At 33.5% G+C, this 18,954-nt stretch overlaps 4 protein-coding genes across 4 annotated transcripts; 2 read left to right on the top strand and 2 right to left on the bottom strand. All coding sequences in view use genetic code 12, as the record gives it.

Moving 5' to 3' along the window:
- Positions 1-45: 45 nt before the first annotated feature.
- Positions 46-1,951, bottom strand: RJT21DRAFT_122439 (histidine phosphatase family protein). The gene has a single exon (XM_064882400.1). It carries the CDS (start codon positions 1,877-1,879, stop codon positions 440-442), a length of 1,440 nt encoding a protein of 479 aa, XP_064736872.1. The 5' UTR covers positions 1,880-1,951; the 3' UTR covers positions 46-439.
- A 1,839-nt stretch (positions 1,952-3,790) lies between these two features.
- On the top strand, positions 3,791-5,218 carry RJT21DRAFT_122438 (amino acid transporter). Its single transcript, XM_064882399.1, has one exon. The coding sequence runs from the start codon at positions 3,944-3,946 to the stop codon at positions 5,183-5,185; it is 1,242 nt and encodes a 413-aa protein (XP_064736871.1). The 5' UTR covers positions 3,791-3,943; the 3' UTR covers positions 5,186-5,218.
- Positions 5,219-5,399: 181 nt separating this feature from the next.
- Positions 5,400-6,906, top strand: RJT21DRAFT_122437 (uncharacterized protein). Its single transcript, XM_064882398.1, has one exon. The coding sequence runs from the start codon at positions 5,579-5,581 to the stop codon at positions 6,782-6,784; it is 1,206 nt and encodes a 401-aa protein (XP_064736870.1). The 5' UTR covers positions 5,400-5,578; the 3' UTR covers positions 6,785-6,906.
- A 4,170-nt stretch (positions 6,907-11,076) lies between these two features.
- On the bottom strand, positions 11,077-12,602 carry BRG1 (GATA-type transcription factor BRG1). Its single transcript, XM_064884881.1, has one exon. The coding sequence runs from the start codon at positions 12,446-12,448 to the stop codon at positions 11,417-11,419; it is 1,032 nt and encodes a 343-aa protein (XP_064736869.1). The 5' UTR covers positions 12,449-12,602; the 3' UTR covers positions 11,077-11,416.
- Between the last annotated feature and the right edge of the window lie 6,352 nt (positions 12,603-18,954).

Below are 18,954 nucleotides of genomic sequence, written 5' to 3'. Positions count from 1 at the left end.
TATAACATTTATTATTACTGTAAGTGTACTTACCATAGTCTTGTTCCTAGTTGAAAATTATAGGGACATTGCAGCTGTTCCTTTAAACAAAATAGTAATAATTAGTGCCACCACGTATGCAGGAACAAGCTGTATGAAAATTTTTGCAACCAACCTAGTGATGTGTACGTTAGTACTATTAAATGTTGCCAATATTAGCAAATACTTCTTATAAATGCTAACTGTTGACATTTTAAGTTAGTTGAAACTACATTCTTGTAAGTTGTGTATAAAAAAAATTTTATATTAACATCTAAAAGATGAATAAGCAGGACAATAACGATGTCCATTTGAGCAATTGTAACGAAGAAATAAAAGGTTTTTAGTAGAAAACTAACATCTTAACTTTTAAGGGTAAAACATCTAAGGTATAAAGGACAAATTTTGGAGTTAGTTGTGATTAACTTCCAAGTGGTTGATCGTTCCAAGTGGTGGCACCTAATTGGTATGGAATTGGACCTTTTTGGAAGTTGAGGGCATTGGTTTGATTGAAATCCCAGAAGAAGGATAAATATTGAGGATAATCTTCTGGAACTTGACAAGCAGTACGGAAATCTGGAAGAGTTTCGTTAAGAGTTTGGGTATAGTTGGCTAATGGACAAGAGAAACCTGGACCATCTTGACAATCTTCACGAGGAATAACAACTTCGTTAACAACAGTTCTAACATAAGTACCAGCTTCATGTTCAGAAGTAGCATTACAAGATAATCTTTCAAGAACAAGGTGACCACCCATTGGAACAAAGTTTGTGGACTTGTAAATGGAGTCATGTTTAATGTAGTTAACTGGCATTGGCTTGTCTGGAACGAATAAACCTAAAGCAGTTAAAATTGGAGTAATGTTGGTATCGTGACAGAAGTTGAAGAATAATTTACCAACAGAAGGACCTTGGTTTAATAAGGTAAGAGTGGCATTAGCATAGACAGCACCAATAGCAGCAGAAGTGTTAATACCTGGACCACCACCACCGTAGTAGTATCCTAAATCATTGTAGTAACCAAATGCAACCCATTCGTCAAGAGTGAAGACATCAGTCCATGGAGAGAATGGACGACCATTCAATTCAAAAGGAGCGAGAAGCATAAGATTGTAAACATCACTAGCGTTTAAGTTTAATCCTTTGTTTTCAGCATTCAATCTGCTTGCAGCAGAAGCAAATTGAGTGAAGTTACTTAATCCATAAGTGGTAGTGGAGGATTCTGTGTAACAAACTGGAGTAAGGGAGTTGGCACCTTGATCTGCAGTTTCTGGAATAATGTTAAGGTAAGCACTGTCAGTGTAGTTGTAACCAAAGAAACCAAGACCAAATCTTCTGGCAGTTTCAATAATACGCTCGTAACCAGATGAGAAAATTGGGATACTTTCACCATTCCATAAATGACCATATCTAGCACGGTAATCGACACCTCTTCTGAAACCATTTAATAAACCAGCATATGGTCCAGAATAAGTTTCTTCAGCCCAAAGACTTGGGGTATCTAAGAATGATTCCCAGGAGTTAAGAAAACCAAGAGAACCAGTTAAGGTTAAGTTGGTGTTAAGAATCTTTTTATAAGCAGCAATCATACCTTCGGCGACACTTGGATCTGGCCATCTTTCACCATGACGATGGATAAGAATAACTTGATCGACTTCACATTGTGCAGGAGGATTACGGTCAATACCATGTCCTACCCCATCAGTGTAAGGACCATTACCACCAAAATGTTTTAAAAGATTGTAACCATCATAGACTTGTTGAGAGAATTGACCTTGTTGGAAAATTGGGTTACCTAAGTTAGCAGCATTAACTGCAGTTGCAGCAATTGCGATAACAGAAAGAACGCTACCAGCTAACATTTTTGGTTATTGATACTATCTTTTCTCTTGTAGTTTTTGACATATTAGGTAATTGAGGGCCCTTACTGGCATATATATATATATATATATATATATATTTAATTAATGACTATATACACGTGGAGATTAGTTTAATCTATATTGAAAGATTTTTCACTCTACTATTCGGGTTTGAGTCCATTAACGTATAGTTAGACAATGAGGGGGGGGCCCTGTTTCACACGTGGAACAATGCAAAATCTAACAGTAAGGATTTATCTCTAAACGCATTATTGTACATTATTGGGTGGTTCTCCACTGCATTTGTCAACTCCTTTAACCAAATTAGTGAACCTTGTTACTTCATTAAGACATACTATCCCTTTCGCACGTGTAGAATGTATGAAGCATATGCTAATATCCTTCAACTTTAATTAAGTGCATGTAGCCGAAGCATTTCCATTTAGGGGAACTTTGACTTCTCCTATAATATATATAGTGGCTTAGCATTCTTTAACCTTTACCATTTCTGAAAAATTTCGAAACTTAACCTCATCTCTCTTTGACTTAAGCTAACAGTGGTCAATTGATATAATGTAACATAGACAATTTGATGAGATGGTTTAACTTCCCTGGATTGATATTGCATGTACCATTGCATTACTGAAGAATACAAAAGCTCTTAATACATTCCCCGCGTAAATTGTCCCTTAAATTGAAAAAAATACTCTGCAATATGCGAACAATAAAAGTCGCTTTTGTGAATTAGGCTGTAGTTTGGCGTAGCTAAATTCCGGGCCGCTCATTGTATTGGTCAGTTGGGGCTTTCGGTTCCCCTATTTGTTAGGGTTTTCAATGAAATTAATCCCAATTGTTGGTTTGTTTGGGGGTGCATTTCTTTACATTATTGCCTGATTTGTTAACTACGAAAATCTAACTCCGTGATACGATACGGCTTCGGTTCAACGTCCCGTAATCTGAAAAGCCGGCATCTAAGCTCCAAAATTTTTCATGTTGCAAAACTGAAAGCTAAGGTTCAAAAGCAAGCGCACGTTGTTATAATAATAAAATTAGGAACTCTAAACTATCTCTACAGCCTAAATAATGAACACTGTCAAATGCCTTGTCAAATAGTCGAGAGAAGTTAAAGCTCATTGATCTATTGCCATTATTTGCAACTATCTATTGTTATAAAATATGTCTTCTCCAGTTGTTCAAAATTGCTTGGCAATCGGAGATCTAGCAAGTAGGTCCATTTCTAAGTACATGGAAAAAATCAATGCGTCCAAGAAATTACATCCCCACAATTGAACTTTCATGCTAGAATTGTCAAAACTATAAGTTTGAAATTAGCTTCACTAAAGAATCTTGAACGTTGTTGACATACATGTTGTTATGACAAATAGTGACAAATAATTTTTAGATTAACTGCATTTTAGTTTAGAGCCGAGTATGTTTTTAACAGTTATTTAACTGAATTAGTAGAATTCATTGTTGAACTTGGAAATTATTTCAAATACAAATGTTTCTATTATTAAATAAAGTACTCATTTTGTTGTCATGTGGTTTACTTGATATTATCTCATCAGTATAGGACTCCAGTACTAATAGCTGCTGTGCTAACTTTCTATTCTATATTATTAATTGATTAGTATGAAAAGCATTTCTATCATTCTGATTGGACTGGAGTTTGATAACTCAAAAGTTCATTAAATATTTGATTTGAATGAATCCGGTTGCAAATAATACAAATTGAGATCCACTACTATCACAGTAAGGTCAATATGCAAAAGCAAGTGTTAACAAAAAATAGAACTCTGGACTGCAGGTAAGTTGGCTATTGGTAATTTGGTTAACATGTAATATGGGTTTTACAGGTTTGAATAATATAGATAACTAGCCCCACGTTACATACCTACAAATAAATAGGATAATTAATATTATCTATATTGCTACCAATAATCATTCCTAGTTTGCTTGTTCCAATTGCTTAAAAAGGTATTCATTTTATAGATCAGTTCACTTACGAATTAGCATTTTATTGTTCTTTAGGGAATCTAATATGTTTTTGTCATTACGGGAATAATGCTTACAGAGAATCAAAGAGTTTTCATTTCATTTTCTTTCTTCGGATTGTTAAATAACATTCTTTATGTTGTGATCTTGTCTGCAGCAGTGGATCTTGTGGGAGCTTCGACTCCTAAGGCTGTAGTGTTGTTGGCAGATGTTATTCCTTCATTTCTGTTCAAACTTGTAGCCCCATTTTTCATTCATAAATTTCCTTATATAGTAAGGTTATGGTCAATCTTAGTTTTATCAACATCAGGCATGTTTTTAATTAGTTTGACTCCAACCGAATCAATTGCAACTAAGATTTTTGGGATTGCTGTAGCTGCCTTTTCATCGGGTATTGGAGAGGTGACCTTTTTACAATTAACACATTATTATCATGAAGAGTCAGCTATTGGAGGATTTTCAACGGGCACTGGAGCTGCAGGATTATTGGGCAGTTTTCTATTCTTATTCATGACTAATATATTAGGCATGAAAGTCTGGATTGCTTTATTACTGTTTTCAATTGTACCTTCAGGGTTCTTGTTAATATTTTATTTCATTTTACCACCTATTAAATATGTTGTTGATCAATATGAACCGATACAAACAGACGAAGAAGAGCATATTGATATACTGAATTCAAATAGTCTTCAACATACTGAAAAAGATATTTGGTATTATAGAATCATTAGACACATCTACCATACATTTAAGGATATCAAACCGTTGATATTTCCCTATATGTTACCTTTACTTTCTGTTTATATTTCAGAATATGCCATTAATCAAGGGGTGGCTCCAACGCTTCTATTTCCTCTTGAAGATTTACCACATTGGTTATTTGCAAGTTATCGAGACATATATGTTGTATATGGATTTTTATATCAATTGGGAGTATTTATATCTAGAACATCCATTAATTTTGGTATTAGATTCCGAAAATTGTATTGGATGGCATTTTTACAATTTATTAATGTGATTATTACTGTATATCAATCGATCTATATGGATTTCCCATTCCCATCTATTTGGTTTATTTTAATACTTACATTCTACGAAGGTTTACTTGGAGGATTACTGTATGCAAATACATTTATGTCAGTTAGTGAGAATGTCCCTAAATCCAAACGAGAATTCAGTATGGGTTGTGTAAGCATTAGTGATGGAGCTGGGGTAGTTTTCGCTGGCTTAATTAATCTCTGGTTAGAAACGACCCTATGTAGCATACAAGTATCAAAAGGTCGTGATTGGTGTTTAACAGGAGGAGAGTAGTAACCCTTATAGTAGAATAGATTATAATAGAATTCCATAGTAAAAATACTTCCATAGTAAAAATACTATAATTAAGATATTTTAGTCTTATCAGTGAAAAAATATCTCGTTAGGTGCGAAACTCGGGGCTACTATTTTTTGACAGCTATGCAGTCGGGCCTCGTGGTGAATCGTCCGTTAGAACTTGGTACAAAAAAGAGTCTCCGGGGGACAAAGGGCATCACAGGCCAAAGTAACGAAGAAGGCAAATTCAGAGATAGTGAAAATAATTGAATTTATTGTTTATATCAATTAGTCTAACTATTACAAGTTATATATATATCAATCACCGTAATTAATAATCAGATCAATTGACTATTCAATACCATACTAGAGTTATAGTTTCCATTGCCAATGAGTGTAATTACTAGACAATTGATCAGATCAGCTATTCGATCTGGTCCAAGTCATTATAGCAGTTCATCAACATATGCGTCAATTAAACAATTACGTCAATTCAGCTATAATCCTAAACTAAGTAGTAGCAATTTGGCCTTCATGTTTGATATTGATGGTGTATTATTGAGAGGTGAACAAGCCATTGCCAATGCCAAACCTGCATTAGAATTATTGAATCATCACAAAATTCCTTTTATATTATTAACTAATGGAGGAGGAGTTCGTGAAGCTGATAGAGTGGAATTCATTAGTTCTGTCCTTGACTTACAGATTAGTCCGTTACAAATTGTTCAAAGTCACACTCCTATGAAAGCATTAGCTCATAAACATGCTTATGATCGTGTTTTAGTTGTCGGAGGTCCTGGTGATAGCGCTAGAACTTGTGCTTTAGAATATGGATTCCATGATGTTGTTATGCCAATTGATTTGGTAAGAGCAAACCCATCTATTTCTCCTCATCATAGATATACTGAAGAAGATTTCCAAAAATTTGCGTTGGAGCCAGTCGAAAGTCACTTGGATAAACCAATTGAAGCCATTTTGGTTTTTAATGATCCACGTGATATGACTACTGATATACAAGTTGTAAGTGATTTATTAAATTCAAACCATGGTATAGTTGGTACTAAAAGAAAGATTGAAAATTTAAAGCATAGAGAAGAACCCTCAATCCCAATTATCTTTAGTAATAATGATTATTTATGGGCTAACGATTATAATTTGCCAAGATTTGGCCAGGGTGCTTTCAGGATCATTGTAGAAGCATTATATAAACACACCAACCAATTGAAGGCTTCGGAACATTTGCATTCTATCGTTATGGGAAAGCCATTTAAAATTCAGTATGATTATGCCCATCACGTATTAATTGATTGGAGAACGAAATTAGTTGCGGATGATACTGCAAATACTGAACAAATATTACCTAATCTTGGAGAAACTCCTACAAACTCTCCATTTGAAAAGATTTATATGATTGGAGACAATCCAGAATCAGATATCAAGGGTGGTAATGACAATGGCTTAGAGACAGCACTAGTCAGAACTGGAGTTTTCAGAGATGAAGATTTTAATTCAATTGTTGCTAAACCTACGGTTGGAGTATTTGATGATGTGTATGAATCTGTTACAGCCATTTTAGAGAAACACAAAGTCATCTAATTTCGTGTGACCTTTAGACAAGGTTTCATTTCGTCAAAACCATTATTTTTGTGGAGAAATTTATTCTATTTTATTTTTTGTCGTACATATAATTCTTTCAATATATATTGCTTAATTTCTATTACTGTTTACAGTTGGTGTTTGATTGGAATATTTTTTTTAGGTATCATATTGAATCTCTTGTTTTTTTCTGTATATTCAAGAAAGCTTAAATTTAGTTCTATAAAAGAGTCTATATTAAGTTATCGTACTACGCGAGAATAATTGTGTGGAGAATCAAATCTAAACGTAAAGCATGCAGTAATACTTGATAAACACAATGAAATTTCTTTAATTCCGCTCAAAACTATGAACTATTAAATAAATAACCGAGCGATTCCAATAACCAACAAGCAATTCAAAACTTAATAAGCAACAATCGGGACTTGCGTTTGCAAAGGAATTGTTACATCTAAGAAAGATCGTACTTCGAAAACTGAGAAAACATAGGCGATCATAAAAGCTCATAACACAAGCTTAAAGGAGCAATTATAGCCTATGCTGTATAACCACAAAACGATAAAACAAGTGAAAAAATGTCTGGAATAGTCCCTGAAGTTGGATCATTAAAATCTGAACTGACAAAAAATTTGACCATATAACAGCAAGTTAGTTTATCCTTAATGGTACCATGACGGCTGCATTACATATCGGTAAACTTTATGTATTCATCAACGATCAATAAATACGGGCCAACAATGATATTTTTTAGATCGGTTTATATTTGAGGTATTTATTTATAATTGAGCAATGCAGAGAACATAAATATATGTATATTTCTCTCATGGAACTCCATTCCAAATCATGTAAATTCCTCTTACTAAACATTAGTCATATGTGAATCGCGGAACTCCTTTCTGAAAACTCTTATAATTAACCATTAGTCATATATGACTATATTGGTTTTGCTGTACAATTTTCGAATCGCCTAATGAAGAAGACCACTCTTGGAATTTGGGTTTAGATTAACTTGAAGCTTAATGGATTTTGTCTTCTAGATCATTGTTTTCGCCAACAGTTAAATCAGGCAAGCGCGGCTATACACTTGAGTTTTGTATCATACCGTCTGTATGAAAGACAGACTAAAGAATTTAGAGAACATTTTGCATTAGAGCAGGTAAGGCGGGAAGCTAATAAAGACAAATATACCATATTGCAATAATTTTACGCTATCGGCTGAATATTTCCGAAAGTATTCCAGAAGTAAGGGGGCAACAGAGAGCATAAAAATGATCTGATCAAAAAGTAACGTATTCCATATTCACTTAAAAAAAATCAAAAGCCTCGAAATACGATGTACATAATGAGATTCTTCGAAATCCTTCAAACTCAGGCGTACAACTTTTAAAAACTCAATTTATAGTTATTCAAAAATAGCGCAATTGAGTTTATTTCATAGTGTTCTAAACTTCATTGGAACATTTTCATTAATTGTTGCATAATTAGCTTTTAGCCTTAAAGAGCTCAATTTTAGTTATATTTAAAGAAAGATTATGCATTATCGCCTTCGAAATAATTGTCTTAAAATAAATCAAACCATTATTCTATTTTCTTCTTCTCTTTTCTTTGAGTTCGATTTCTGGACTGATGATCTGAATACATTGGAACGCATTTATTTACAGCTTCTTATTCAAAAATTAAAAAAACTTAAATCGATTTATAACCGACCTACGCTAGTCGGCTCAATGATTTTCTAGCCAAAGGCGTGTTCCAGAAACACATTCAGATGCATAATATCCCGCTTTAGTTTGCTGTTCATATATACTTCATTCCACAATGTCGTATCAGCCAAGAACATTCGTGCATGGAAACGCACATGCGTCGTAGGTACCAAGAACCTATATCAGAAAAAAAATCACTTTTTGGTCGCTTAGATGCATAGAGATTCTTTGTTGAAAATGAAAAGTGAGACCCACGCAATAGTTCTCGGTAGAATCTAGCTCTGTGTATTGGCCAAGTTTTAAACTTCCAGTCTACAAGAATGCATAAGTACGCCTGAAATTTATACATGTTACAAGACAAGGCACGCCTGATTCACTTCCCCCTCTTCAGTTTTAGTTTATGTTAATGGTCGAGGCTTCTATATACCATTCCGCTTATTTAACATAAGTTCTCAAATGCTAACTTTTATCTTCTAAATTGCAGCAGTGTAAAGTCCCTCTCTGTCCGCATATAACTTCTAACGCTTATCTTTATTTTTTGAAGATAACAGAAATTGACTAAAAGTGACAATGTTAAAAGCTTTCCGCCTTGGAACATTTACGCCACTTTTGTTTCTAACTTAAGATTAACTTTATCATCAGTTGTTTAATGTGCTATCTATAGTGAATCAGACAAATTTATTGAAACCTGGCTGAAACAAAAAAAAACTTAGAAGCCAAAAACCGAGTAAAACACAAAAGATGAATAATTAAATCATGAGATTCTTTTAAAGTGAGATGTAAATCTTTCAGATCAACTTATAGTGAGATACTTTATTTTAAGAAGTATAACTTGCATACGTAAGCTTTTTTACAATAACGTTTATTACATATGAAACAACTATACTCTCCTTTGTTTGCCGGCTCATAACCTTATAATATCGCTTGTTGGATACTTTTAGGGATTGACTAGTTGCTTGGTGGTCCGTAATTGAATTGCTATCCATTACCTGGTGCAAGAATACTCAGTTAAAAATAGAATTCACCAGGGGTCGTTAAACAATTAAGATAAGCGAGTGCAAATTCAATTTTGTTTTTATTCTTTTCTCCAGAAGTTTGCTAGTCTTTTTCACTTTCTTAAAGAGTAGCATTTTTGACTATCACCAGAGTATATAAATTTGAATCTCGCTTACAGTTGTCCGAATAGGAAATACCTATATATATATAAATGTTTTTGTATGCAACACAGTTGTCCCATCACATATTGATTCTAAGCAAACAATGAACAATAAGAAGTACATTTACGACCAATTTCGCTTTAAATAGAAGTTTTGAGAAGGGGTTTGCGTTGTGAACTTCTTTTATTTCATTCATAATACTCTATTCCCTCCTCTCATTCTTCCTCTTGCCTCATTAGATTATTTTATTATTTTAATACACTATGTTCTACCTGATTCGTCACACGTCATCGTCAATATTTCTGAGATTCACTAGAAATAAAAGGTTAAAATCAGTCAAAAAATATTGAATGTCGTCGTCTTTTTTTCTGATTTATTTTTTAATTTTCCCTTTATTTTTTGCATTTTTTATTTTTTAAACTTTCATATCTGAAAGGATTCTATGCATATATTTTTGAGGAAAAGCAAAAAATGTAGTTTCGTCTCAGTTACAACCTCTAGGCTTTTGGGGAGATTTGATCATCCCTTTTCACTATCTTAAATGTCTTGGTCTAGATTTTTATTAATAATAAGATCATCAGAACATATCTTGTTTTATTGCTTCGCTGTTATTATCTCGTAAATTTGACGCCTTGTACTCTGTGTCACCAAGGAAAGCATTCCTGCCCCTTTTGTAAAGCCGGTTTTATGTCTGAGATTATTTCCGAATTCTGGTATTTTTTTGTATTTTTTTCTGGAGTTGGAATCCGTACTTTTCACCTCGGTCTTCTTCTGCCGTCAGAACCATGGATATCTAAAAAAGCTTACACATATAGCCCCAATACGCTTTAGGCTTTGACTTTGTCTATGATGATTGTATAATCATTGAATGTTGTCATTGCCTGATAAACTTGAAGACAGTTCACAATATCATTTCAAGTTTCAACCAATGAGCATAACCCTTTATAGCTTAGCCTTCTATCCTTCCTCGCCTTCCCCAATTTCTGGTTCGTGTGTTCCTAAAATAGAACCATCTGGCAAAATAAATCTTACATACAAAATTCGAGCTACAAGATACCTCTTGACTGATAGCGATTTGCAAGCAATATCGATCTGAACTTACTAATTCTCTGATCTATGTATTAATTTTTAATATCTCTTTATTTCACATTAGCTGAGTCAAGGCCAAAGCGCATTTCATGTTCAGGTAGTAATACAAGAATTATAGGCAAGCAAAAAAAGAATTACGGTACTCTTCTTTCAAATATTTTGCGCTTTGTGAAGACTAGATTTTTTTACTGTCTAAAATTGTCACACTAAGAAAAATCCATCTATTTCAAAATATTTTTAACACCATTTCGATGACAGGCGACCTCAACACTGGCATATGAAAATGAAGGAAACATCATAATTACTTGAACATTCGATTATCTTTTAAACACCCTTCTAACTTGAATATATATTCTAATGTGAATAACTGCTACAAATATTATACAATGAAAGAATAATAGCATTAAATTAACGAGAAATATGAATAAATAAGTAAACGTAAAATTTTAAGTAGACCAGTGGTAACTATAGCAATCTTATGCGATAAGTATTTATGATTAGTAAAATAAGCAAACACTAGCTATAATTAGGATAATATAAGAACAATAAAATAGTTATAAAAACAATCAAACAAATATAGGAACACCAAAAACAATAATAACGATATGTCGATGAATTGAAAACAAAATGCATGCAAAGCAATATATGACAATGAAAAGGATTAAAGAATTAAATTGTTGTAGTTTTTAATGACGAATTAAAGGCATTGATAAATGAGTAGGATAGTGATTTGAAGATGCAATATGAGCCAAAGGTGTAGCAGTATAATGAGGTCCAGCAGCAAGATAATGACTTGAAATTGGAGGTGGCAAAGGCAATGAGCTCACTGGTACCAAAGCAGTAATTCCATGAGCTGGTGGTGCAGACAATGGTGCTCCTGTCTGGCCATGAGAGATAGTTGAGCCTGCTGGTATTACTCCAGGATGATATTCGCTACTCTTTAAAGCTCCAGAATTTTTTAAACTTTCATTTAACATGTGTTTCTTTATACTAATTCTTCTTCCATTCTTTCCTTTGCAAACCTTATTGTTCAAAACTTCTTCAGCTGCCAAAGCTGCGCCCTTTCTCTTTACCAACTTAGCATGGAACAACCCACAGGCATTACAGAGGGTCCTTACCCCTTTGGGTCCTCTTCTCCATTCTGGTGTCTCTGTAGTTCCACATCTATGGCATTTATTTGTAGGCTTGTTGATGATCTCTGGAACTGCATACTGATGATTCATTGGCACTGGACCATTTGCTTGGTGATAATAGACTTGTTGTGGATAATATGTTGGAGCTGGTTGTCCTTGATGTTGTGGTGGCTGTGGTGCTGGAGGAGAAACATTTGGCTTTTGGTGAGCAGCTACTCCTTGATGTGATTGATAAGAATAATATTGATAATGGTTGTTAGGACTAGAACCTGCAGAAGAGTGTTGATGAGGCTTGGGTGGTTGTGCTTGGGCCATTAATTGTGATTGAGGTGTGATTGGGGGTGGTAAAGTAGGAGATGGTAGCTTTTGGATAGATGAACCTGGTCCATTTCCTAATATATAATTCGATGGCGCACCACCCTTTAATGGATATCTGAAAGAAGAAGTTGAAAAAGTTGGTAATATTCTCGAGTCAGCTCTTAATCTTGGAGATAATTGTGAAGGTATATCATTTATTGGAGAATGAGCTGTTAACTCGCTTATTGATGGTAATCTTACTTGAGTAGTTGGAATTGAGGGCGACATTGCAGCAGTTATTTGAAGCTGAATGGGAGTTTTGGTCTTTTATTTTATTGCTTAAATTCTCTATTGAGAGTAAAATATCAACTCTTCTGTCAAACTGAACCACTAAATATATATACTTAAGCTAGCAGATTTAGTGATCCGTGCTTATAATTCGACTGAATATTCAATTGGACTAACAAGATTTATGATAATAAGAATCTAAATTTTACAGATGTCATTGAGACAAGCTGGATGTCAGGGTATTTGTTAGGTTATATATAATTTTTTGTAAAAGGTGCTACTACGGTTTAAATCAGGTCAAAAGTATATATGGAATTACAAAAAAAAATTCCTAAGAAAAAAAATAATTTTTTAAGGTATGTAGGTTCTGCACCACGGTTAAAATGTGCATCAAATTCTTATTTTAATTTTTCTACTGAAAATATTTTTCAACCCTCTGAAAATAAAAAATATTCTGCTGCTATTTTATTTTTTAACTTTCATGAAATATCAGACAGACAAAAGTTTATATTTTATTATCTTGTATTTAGATGAATATGTTTGCTTTTATAATTTTGGGTTTAGTTCTGATACAATCGGCTTTTAGAGCTTATTGTTAAGTATTGTTCATTTTTTATTGTGATTTTAACGCTATTGATACAAGTAAAGACCCCTAAGCCCCGGAGATTCCATACATTATATGCAAGAAACGCAAAATTTGCCTCAGTAGCGCCCTGACAAAATTATAATGTTACTATGGTTTTTACGCTCGTTTTTTTATGTAGCCTTGAGCTTTCAAAATCGTGTGGTTGTCCAAGGCAACTTCTCGTACTATAATTGTTCTTTGCTTAACAGAAATTCAAAAAAATGGTATGGATAGGAAATTATGCTCATAAAACCAATTTAAAAAAAGTTAAATCTTGGCTATCGTAGCAACGTCGGTACGTACCATCGCAAAGTAATCTTCAGATGGTCAAATACCAGAGAGATAATAGAGAAAATTGCATAAACGACTAAATTAGGTTTGTTTAGAACACGAAGTTGTTGAATGGAAGGATTTTTTTCTCTTTGGTTTATTATTAATTTGAATGCCGTGAAAGCCTAAATATTGGCTGGGTATTAAGCTTACGCCCTTACCGTTTAATTTAGGAACGTAATTTCAAACCTTAACTTTAAACTTTAGTAGGGAAAATTTAAGTCATAATTACCTAGCAATCATCCTATTTCTATTGCCAAGACCAAAAAGTAGGCGCACAAAAGATCCAGGCAATTACGGAAAGATCCGTTGAAGAATTTATTCATAGTGCAACGAGTGAGAGAAGCCAACGTAGGCGGAACTTAAGTAAAGACTGGGCAACTGAAAGAGTCAAAAGCTTTACTCCAATTGCACATAAGATACTTAATGTAACATTACAATTTCTGCCATTTTAAGTTCACTAAGAAAAAATGCATAAACGAATAAGCTGTTTCCGAATAAGTCTCTGTAGAATAGCAAAGATGGCATCTGTTCAAGATGCTAGATTCATAAAGCCCTGACAACTACGATGTTATTGCGCTTTCAATGATTTTTTTTTATTCTGTTTGCGCCCTGCAGATCGTTTTAAGAAGCCTCCAGAAGCCCAACAGATTATACACACTAAAGAACAATTGTGCGCTGCAATTTCAGAAGACAATATAAGCTAATGCCAGAGAAATTTTTCTAGAGATAGATAGATAGTCTCATTACTATGGCAATGATTTAACAAAAGAGCCCTAGTCTGATATTTACAATAATAATTCTTCCTTGTATTGGTATCAACGTTTTTCTATAGTTCGAAATCTCTCTTGCTTCTTAACTATGGCGGTTAAAAGTTTATCCATCAAAATTCTCCTTCTGGGCACAAAACAAGTTTCCAAACTTAGATTTGACATAATTGAAAAGAACACTATTTGTTTTATGGATAGATGTTATTTACTATTCTAACTTTTTCCTGACTGAGGATGATATCTTTGAAATTCAATTACTGCTGTAAATCATTTTCTGTCTCTTCATGTACCAGATATAAAATTTTCGCCTCTGCTCGGCTTATAAAATCCAGTTTTATCAATCTTATAGCCTCATGGGCCTTGTTCTTCTAGAAAAATAGCTTTGATATATAATTCTTGATTAATATATGTCCAAAGCGGGGCACTGTAATTTCTGAAATTTTTGTCTGATATTATTTTTTTGAATTTATTATTAATGGCTTCTCTGATTCAAATTGATATGCGCAACCCTCTTGTTTTGTTCTGGTGCTGCCTTCCATGCATGTTTGACGCCTCATTTGAATTAGTCTCATTTCTTTATGTCATCAATTCAACAGAGAGGATTTCTCCTTCTATCTCCTGTAACTTCGGACCTAACAGCGAGATCAACTAAGCATTACGGATTGAATGAATGATATCCTTTCATTATCAGGATTTGGGTAGCAGGGAATCAACTTCAAATCCTATTTCCATTGTCTTGTAGACGAACTTAACTCAAATGGATGGTACGAGGCTGAATGTAGTGATGACTTCCATCTTACTTAAACGGCAACTACTTCGGCCTTTACTAAGGGAATCTAAAAATTTGGGGGATAAATAAAAATACTCAATTTTCGTGATATTCTATTGTGCTTTACGAATAATAGAATCTTAAAACAACCTGCATCTTTAGAGTCAAATTACCCATTAATTGTAATTGGGGCTTGAGGTGTAGTAATTGAAATCAGAAAACAATCTCTCATGTTATGTGCGACTAAGTCAGGCAAGCTGCTTTGGAAATTGATTGGCAGCATATATGAAATTAGTGATGTAATTAAGAAAAATTATGGTTCATGTATACATGAAGGTCTATGTTTGATATAGCCGGATCGTTTTAGGAGCCGGTGTATCTATACAAAAAATAAAAGTACTAGTTGAAGCAAAACTACTTCTCTTGGAAAAGAGGATTTAGAAGGATTTAGATCTAAACCATATAGTGTCTTAAACTATGTAGGTATAATATTTTTGCAGGCGGCAAAGTACTCCTTCCATGTATACACATATTAGCATAAATGTGTGATTTGTATTAAAGATTCCAGCTTGCGGATCTATGCGCCTAGAAGTAATCACAAAACAAAATATAAACACAAGGCTACAATTACATCATTGGTTTATGTTGTGCAGTGCTGTGCGCAGTCTCTAATTCGGCATATGACAAACTAAGTCAATTCATCTAATTTCTTTGCTGACGCAGTATCCGATTAAAGCCGGAGTGAATCCAAATAAGCGTAACAATAGTCATCTAATACAGGTTGTGTATTGTTCTTCAGATAGTAGAGAATCACTTCCTCAACTTGCAATACAACAATATCAACAAGAGAGAACAGTTACTGCAAGTTGCCTGCATGTATTCTAGAACCATATTTTCTTTGAAACTCCCTTCCCCTCGCCTTTTCAGTACCTTTCTGAAGGAGATGCGTCTGCTTCAGTCGCTGTCAAGTGTTTCTCCTTTGTTTGATTCTTCATTCGCCCACTTACTTAACTTAATAAAAAATATTTTTTAAGAACAAAAATGCTTGCACGGTATCTCAAGTTGAAGTCACATTTCCATCTATTACATCATAGGTAACCATAGATAAAATTGATATTATTAAGATTATAATGGAGAGTCTTTCAATAAGATTTTGTTGGGAAGATCTCAAATCTACGACAGCATAAAACCAGATTAACTGTACTTCTTGCTTCTATCTTCTAGTATTACATCTGATCCCTAAATGCTATAGCAGATACTCGAACAAAGGCATAGTACCTATTTTAGTTTGGAGCGAGAATTATCCCTTTGTCTCTGGCTCAGTTAGTACTGAACAAATTTTGCCAAGATTTCTTTAATTGTACAGTACAATGCAGCAAAGTGATTATAACGATCGTATCTCATACCGTTTTTAGATTTATTTAGAATAACTGGCGCTGAATCATCTACATTTCCATCATAACGAATTGTGTATCGCGCACGATTCAACTGCATGCAACGGGCAAAATTCCAGAAATCCTTGGAATACAACGATAGCCTATTTCTGCATAAAAACATGCGTCTCCGCGGTCAAAAAATATTTCTTTGATTTTCTTATTTTTTGATTATAATTTTTGTCAGATTCTATTTTTGGTAGTGTGAGAGATTAGTCGAAATTACATGAAGTGGTGGACTAGGATATAAACTTGAAAGAAAAAGATCAACGCAACATCGTTCAAGCAAATTATGCATTTGTTGCATACAATAGCAAAATGAAGATATAAAATTTCATTAGTTTGTTATTTGGGTCCAACACTAGTTTTTTGAGAACATTATCATATTGGATGGGGAAGGATCTGCATCAGTAAAACTCGGTCAATTTAAGCTAGAAATTGTGTACTGTAAACAATCAGTCAAGGAATTGAGAAGAAAAAAACGCTTTAGTCAAAAATCCGCAGGTGAACGAATACGACTACACATGTGAACTATAACGCTTGCTTAGACTGATGCAAAAATTTTCCCGAAGTTGATTCTAAGACCACTCCCCGCTGTGCTTATTCGAGCCAAAGATTTGCATAATTAATAATTGTCTGCCTTGAAGAAAATACTGAAAAGATCAAGTTAGAAGTATCGCTTTCAAACACTATTTCAAATGAATGAAATTCCACAAACACGGCAAGACGACAAAGACGGCAAAAAAACCGTTCTTTAGCCGTGCTCTTTTTTGTGTGCATTTCCATATTATGGCATACTCAACCGAACTTTATTTTTTGTATTGAACCCAGACTCTGTAAAATCTCAATAATTGCAACATGACATTTTTCTTTATATTAGGAGAAATTTGTTTTGACAAGTGAAATAAGGTTTCGGAATGTAATTAACTAGGAACCAAGAATTATTGATTGCTTTCGTGAAGAGCTATGATCATAATCGTATATGCTTATGCTTGATTAAATCTAACAAGCAAGAATAAAATATTGTAAGAAACGCATAGACTGACAATCTTATCTGTAGTTCATAACTTTGTTTTGCCTCGTTGTCTCTCGTAATGAATGTTTACTTGAAGTATTAAGTCCTCATTATTTAAAACTTTACCTACCTTTTAAAATTATGCCAAGGCACATATGCAACTTTATTTTTTTAAAAATTCTAACCCTTATTGTATTAATTAAAATTACAATGAATCTGCGGTAACCTTTCATTTTAGACACCAACGAGCCGAACTTGTAATTGAAAAATTATGACAGAACAGACAATAATGAATTAATTTAATAAGCTCTTGAATGTCGGCATTAAGAGTATTATTGTCATATCTGCATCTATAACTTTTTCAACTCAAAAAAATTGTTTTAGCAATTGCTCTAAACATTTCCTAAATTCATCTAAATTTGGGGGATGCCAAAGATAGTTTCACTCCAATAATTTTCATCTGAAATTATTTGAATGCCAGCTAGTTCATTTACATTGTATATGAATTAAGATTACACTGAAATATAGTAGTAATTTTAACTTATTGGTTAATTATTAAGTGATAAAAATAATGTGATCCAACCAAGACAACTTTTAGTATTTTAAAATAGTAATTGAATATAACAGAATTATTCTTATATAAGACTTTGAAATAAAGATCATACTAAGCCATACAAATAGCAGAAGGTGTTGCTTCATCATAACACCTCTGCCTCTCACAAATCAAAAATCCTGAGGATCTTGACTCTTTATCAAATTCTTAATCTTGAGAGATTTATTTAGTTGTTTGGGTTTCTATAACATATATCCCCAAAAGTTAGCTTCTTATGAAGATCATCAACGATTTAATTTATTTCTTCCTTATGGGTTTCACAGTTTTGGTTCTCCCATAAATGCTGTTTCTACGAGTGCTATAGAGATGTACTGATTGTGGTTTTTTTTTATCAATATTTGAAATTTTAACATAAGGCCTTACATTCAAAAAAGAGGTCATTTGAATCTAATACCAGAACATATCTTATAATAGCAAAGAGTTAAATGTGTAGCCTTTTAGGACATACTGCAAAAAAGTTGCAAACAATGAAAGGGTAAATCCAACTCAAAGATCTGTATTGTTAAGTTACTATATAATCTAAAAGGAATCAAAAAATATGAATATTTGACTAATAGAGCTTTATGTATAACAATTGTTAGCTCGGTTACTAGTGAGTGTGGGCTAAAAGGAATGCAGCACAGGCTCGTACCTCATACACATAAAAATTAATACAGGATATATATGTATCATAATATAATTTATCAGCAACAAACTTACTTGGTCAATATTAGTCTAATCTGAGCAAGATCATGATCCTTAAGAAAGGTTGGTAAAACTTTATTTTTCAGTTGACAACATTTTTGCAGTGGATCATTATCCATGGTATAAATAGCAAACCAAATTTGAATCATTATATCTGCCAAGCATGAGATAACAGATTCAAAAAAGAATTTAAGAATGGATGAGACACACTATGGGTTGCAATAGATGATATTGGATAAGGAAAGATAAAGTTCCTTTGCGAAGATC

The sequence above is a fragment of the Scheffersomyces amazonensis genome (assembly GCF_036850825.1).
Source record: "Scheffersomyces amazonensis strain UFMG-HMD-26.3 chromosome Unknown RJT21scaffold_6, whole genome shotgun sequence".
Taxonomy (NCBI): Eukaryota; Fungi; Ascomycota; class Pichiomycetes; order Serinales; family Debaryomycetaceae; genus Scheffersomyces; species Scheffersomyces amazonensis.
This window is presented reverse-complemented; position numbering and strand designations above follow the sequence as displayed.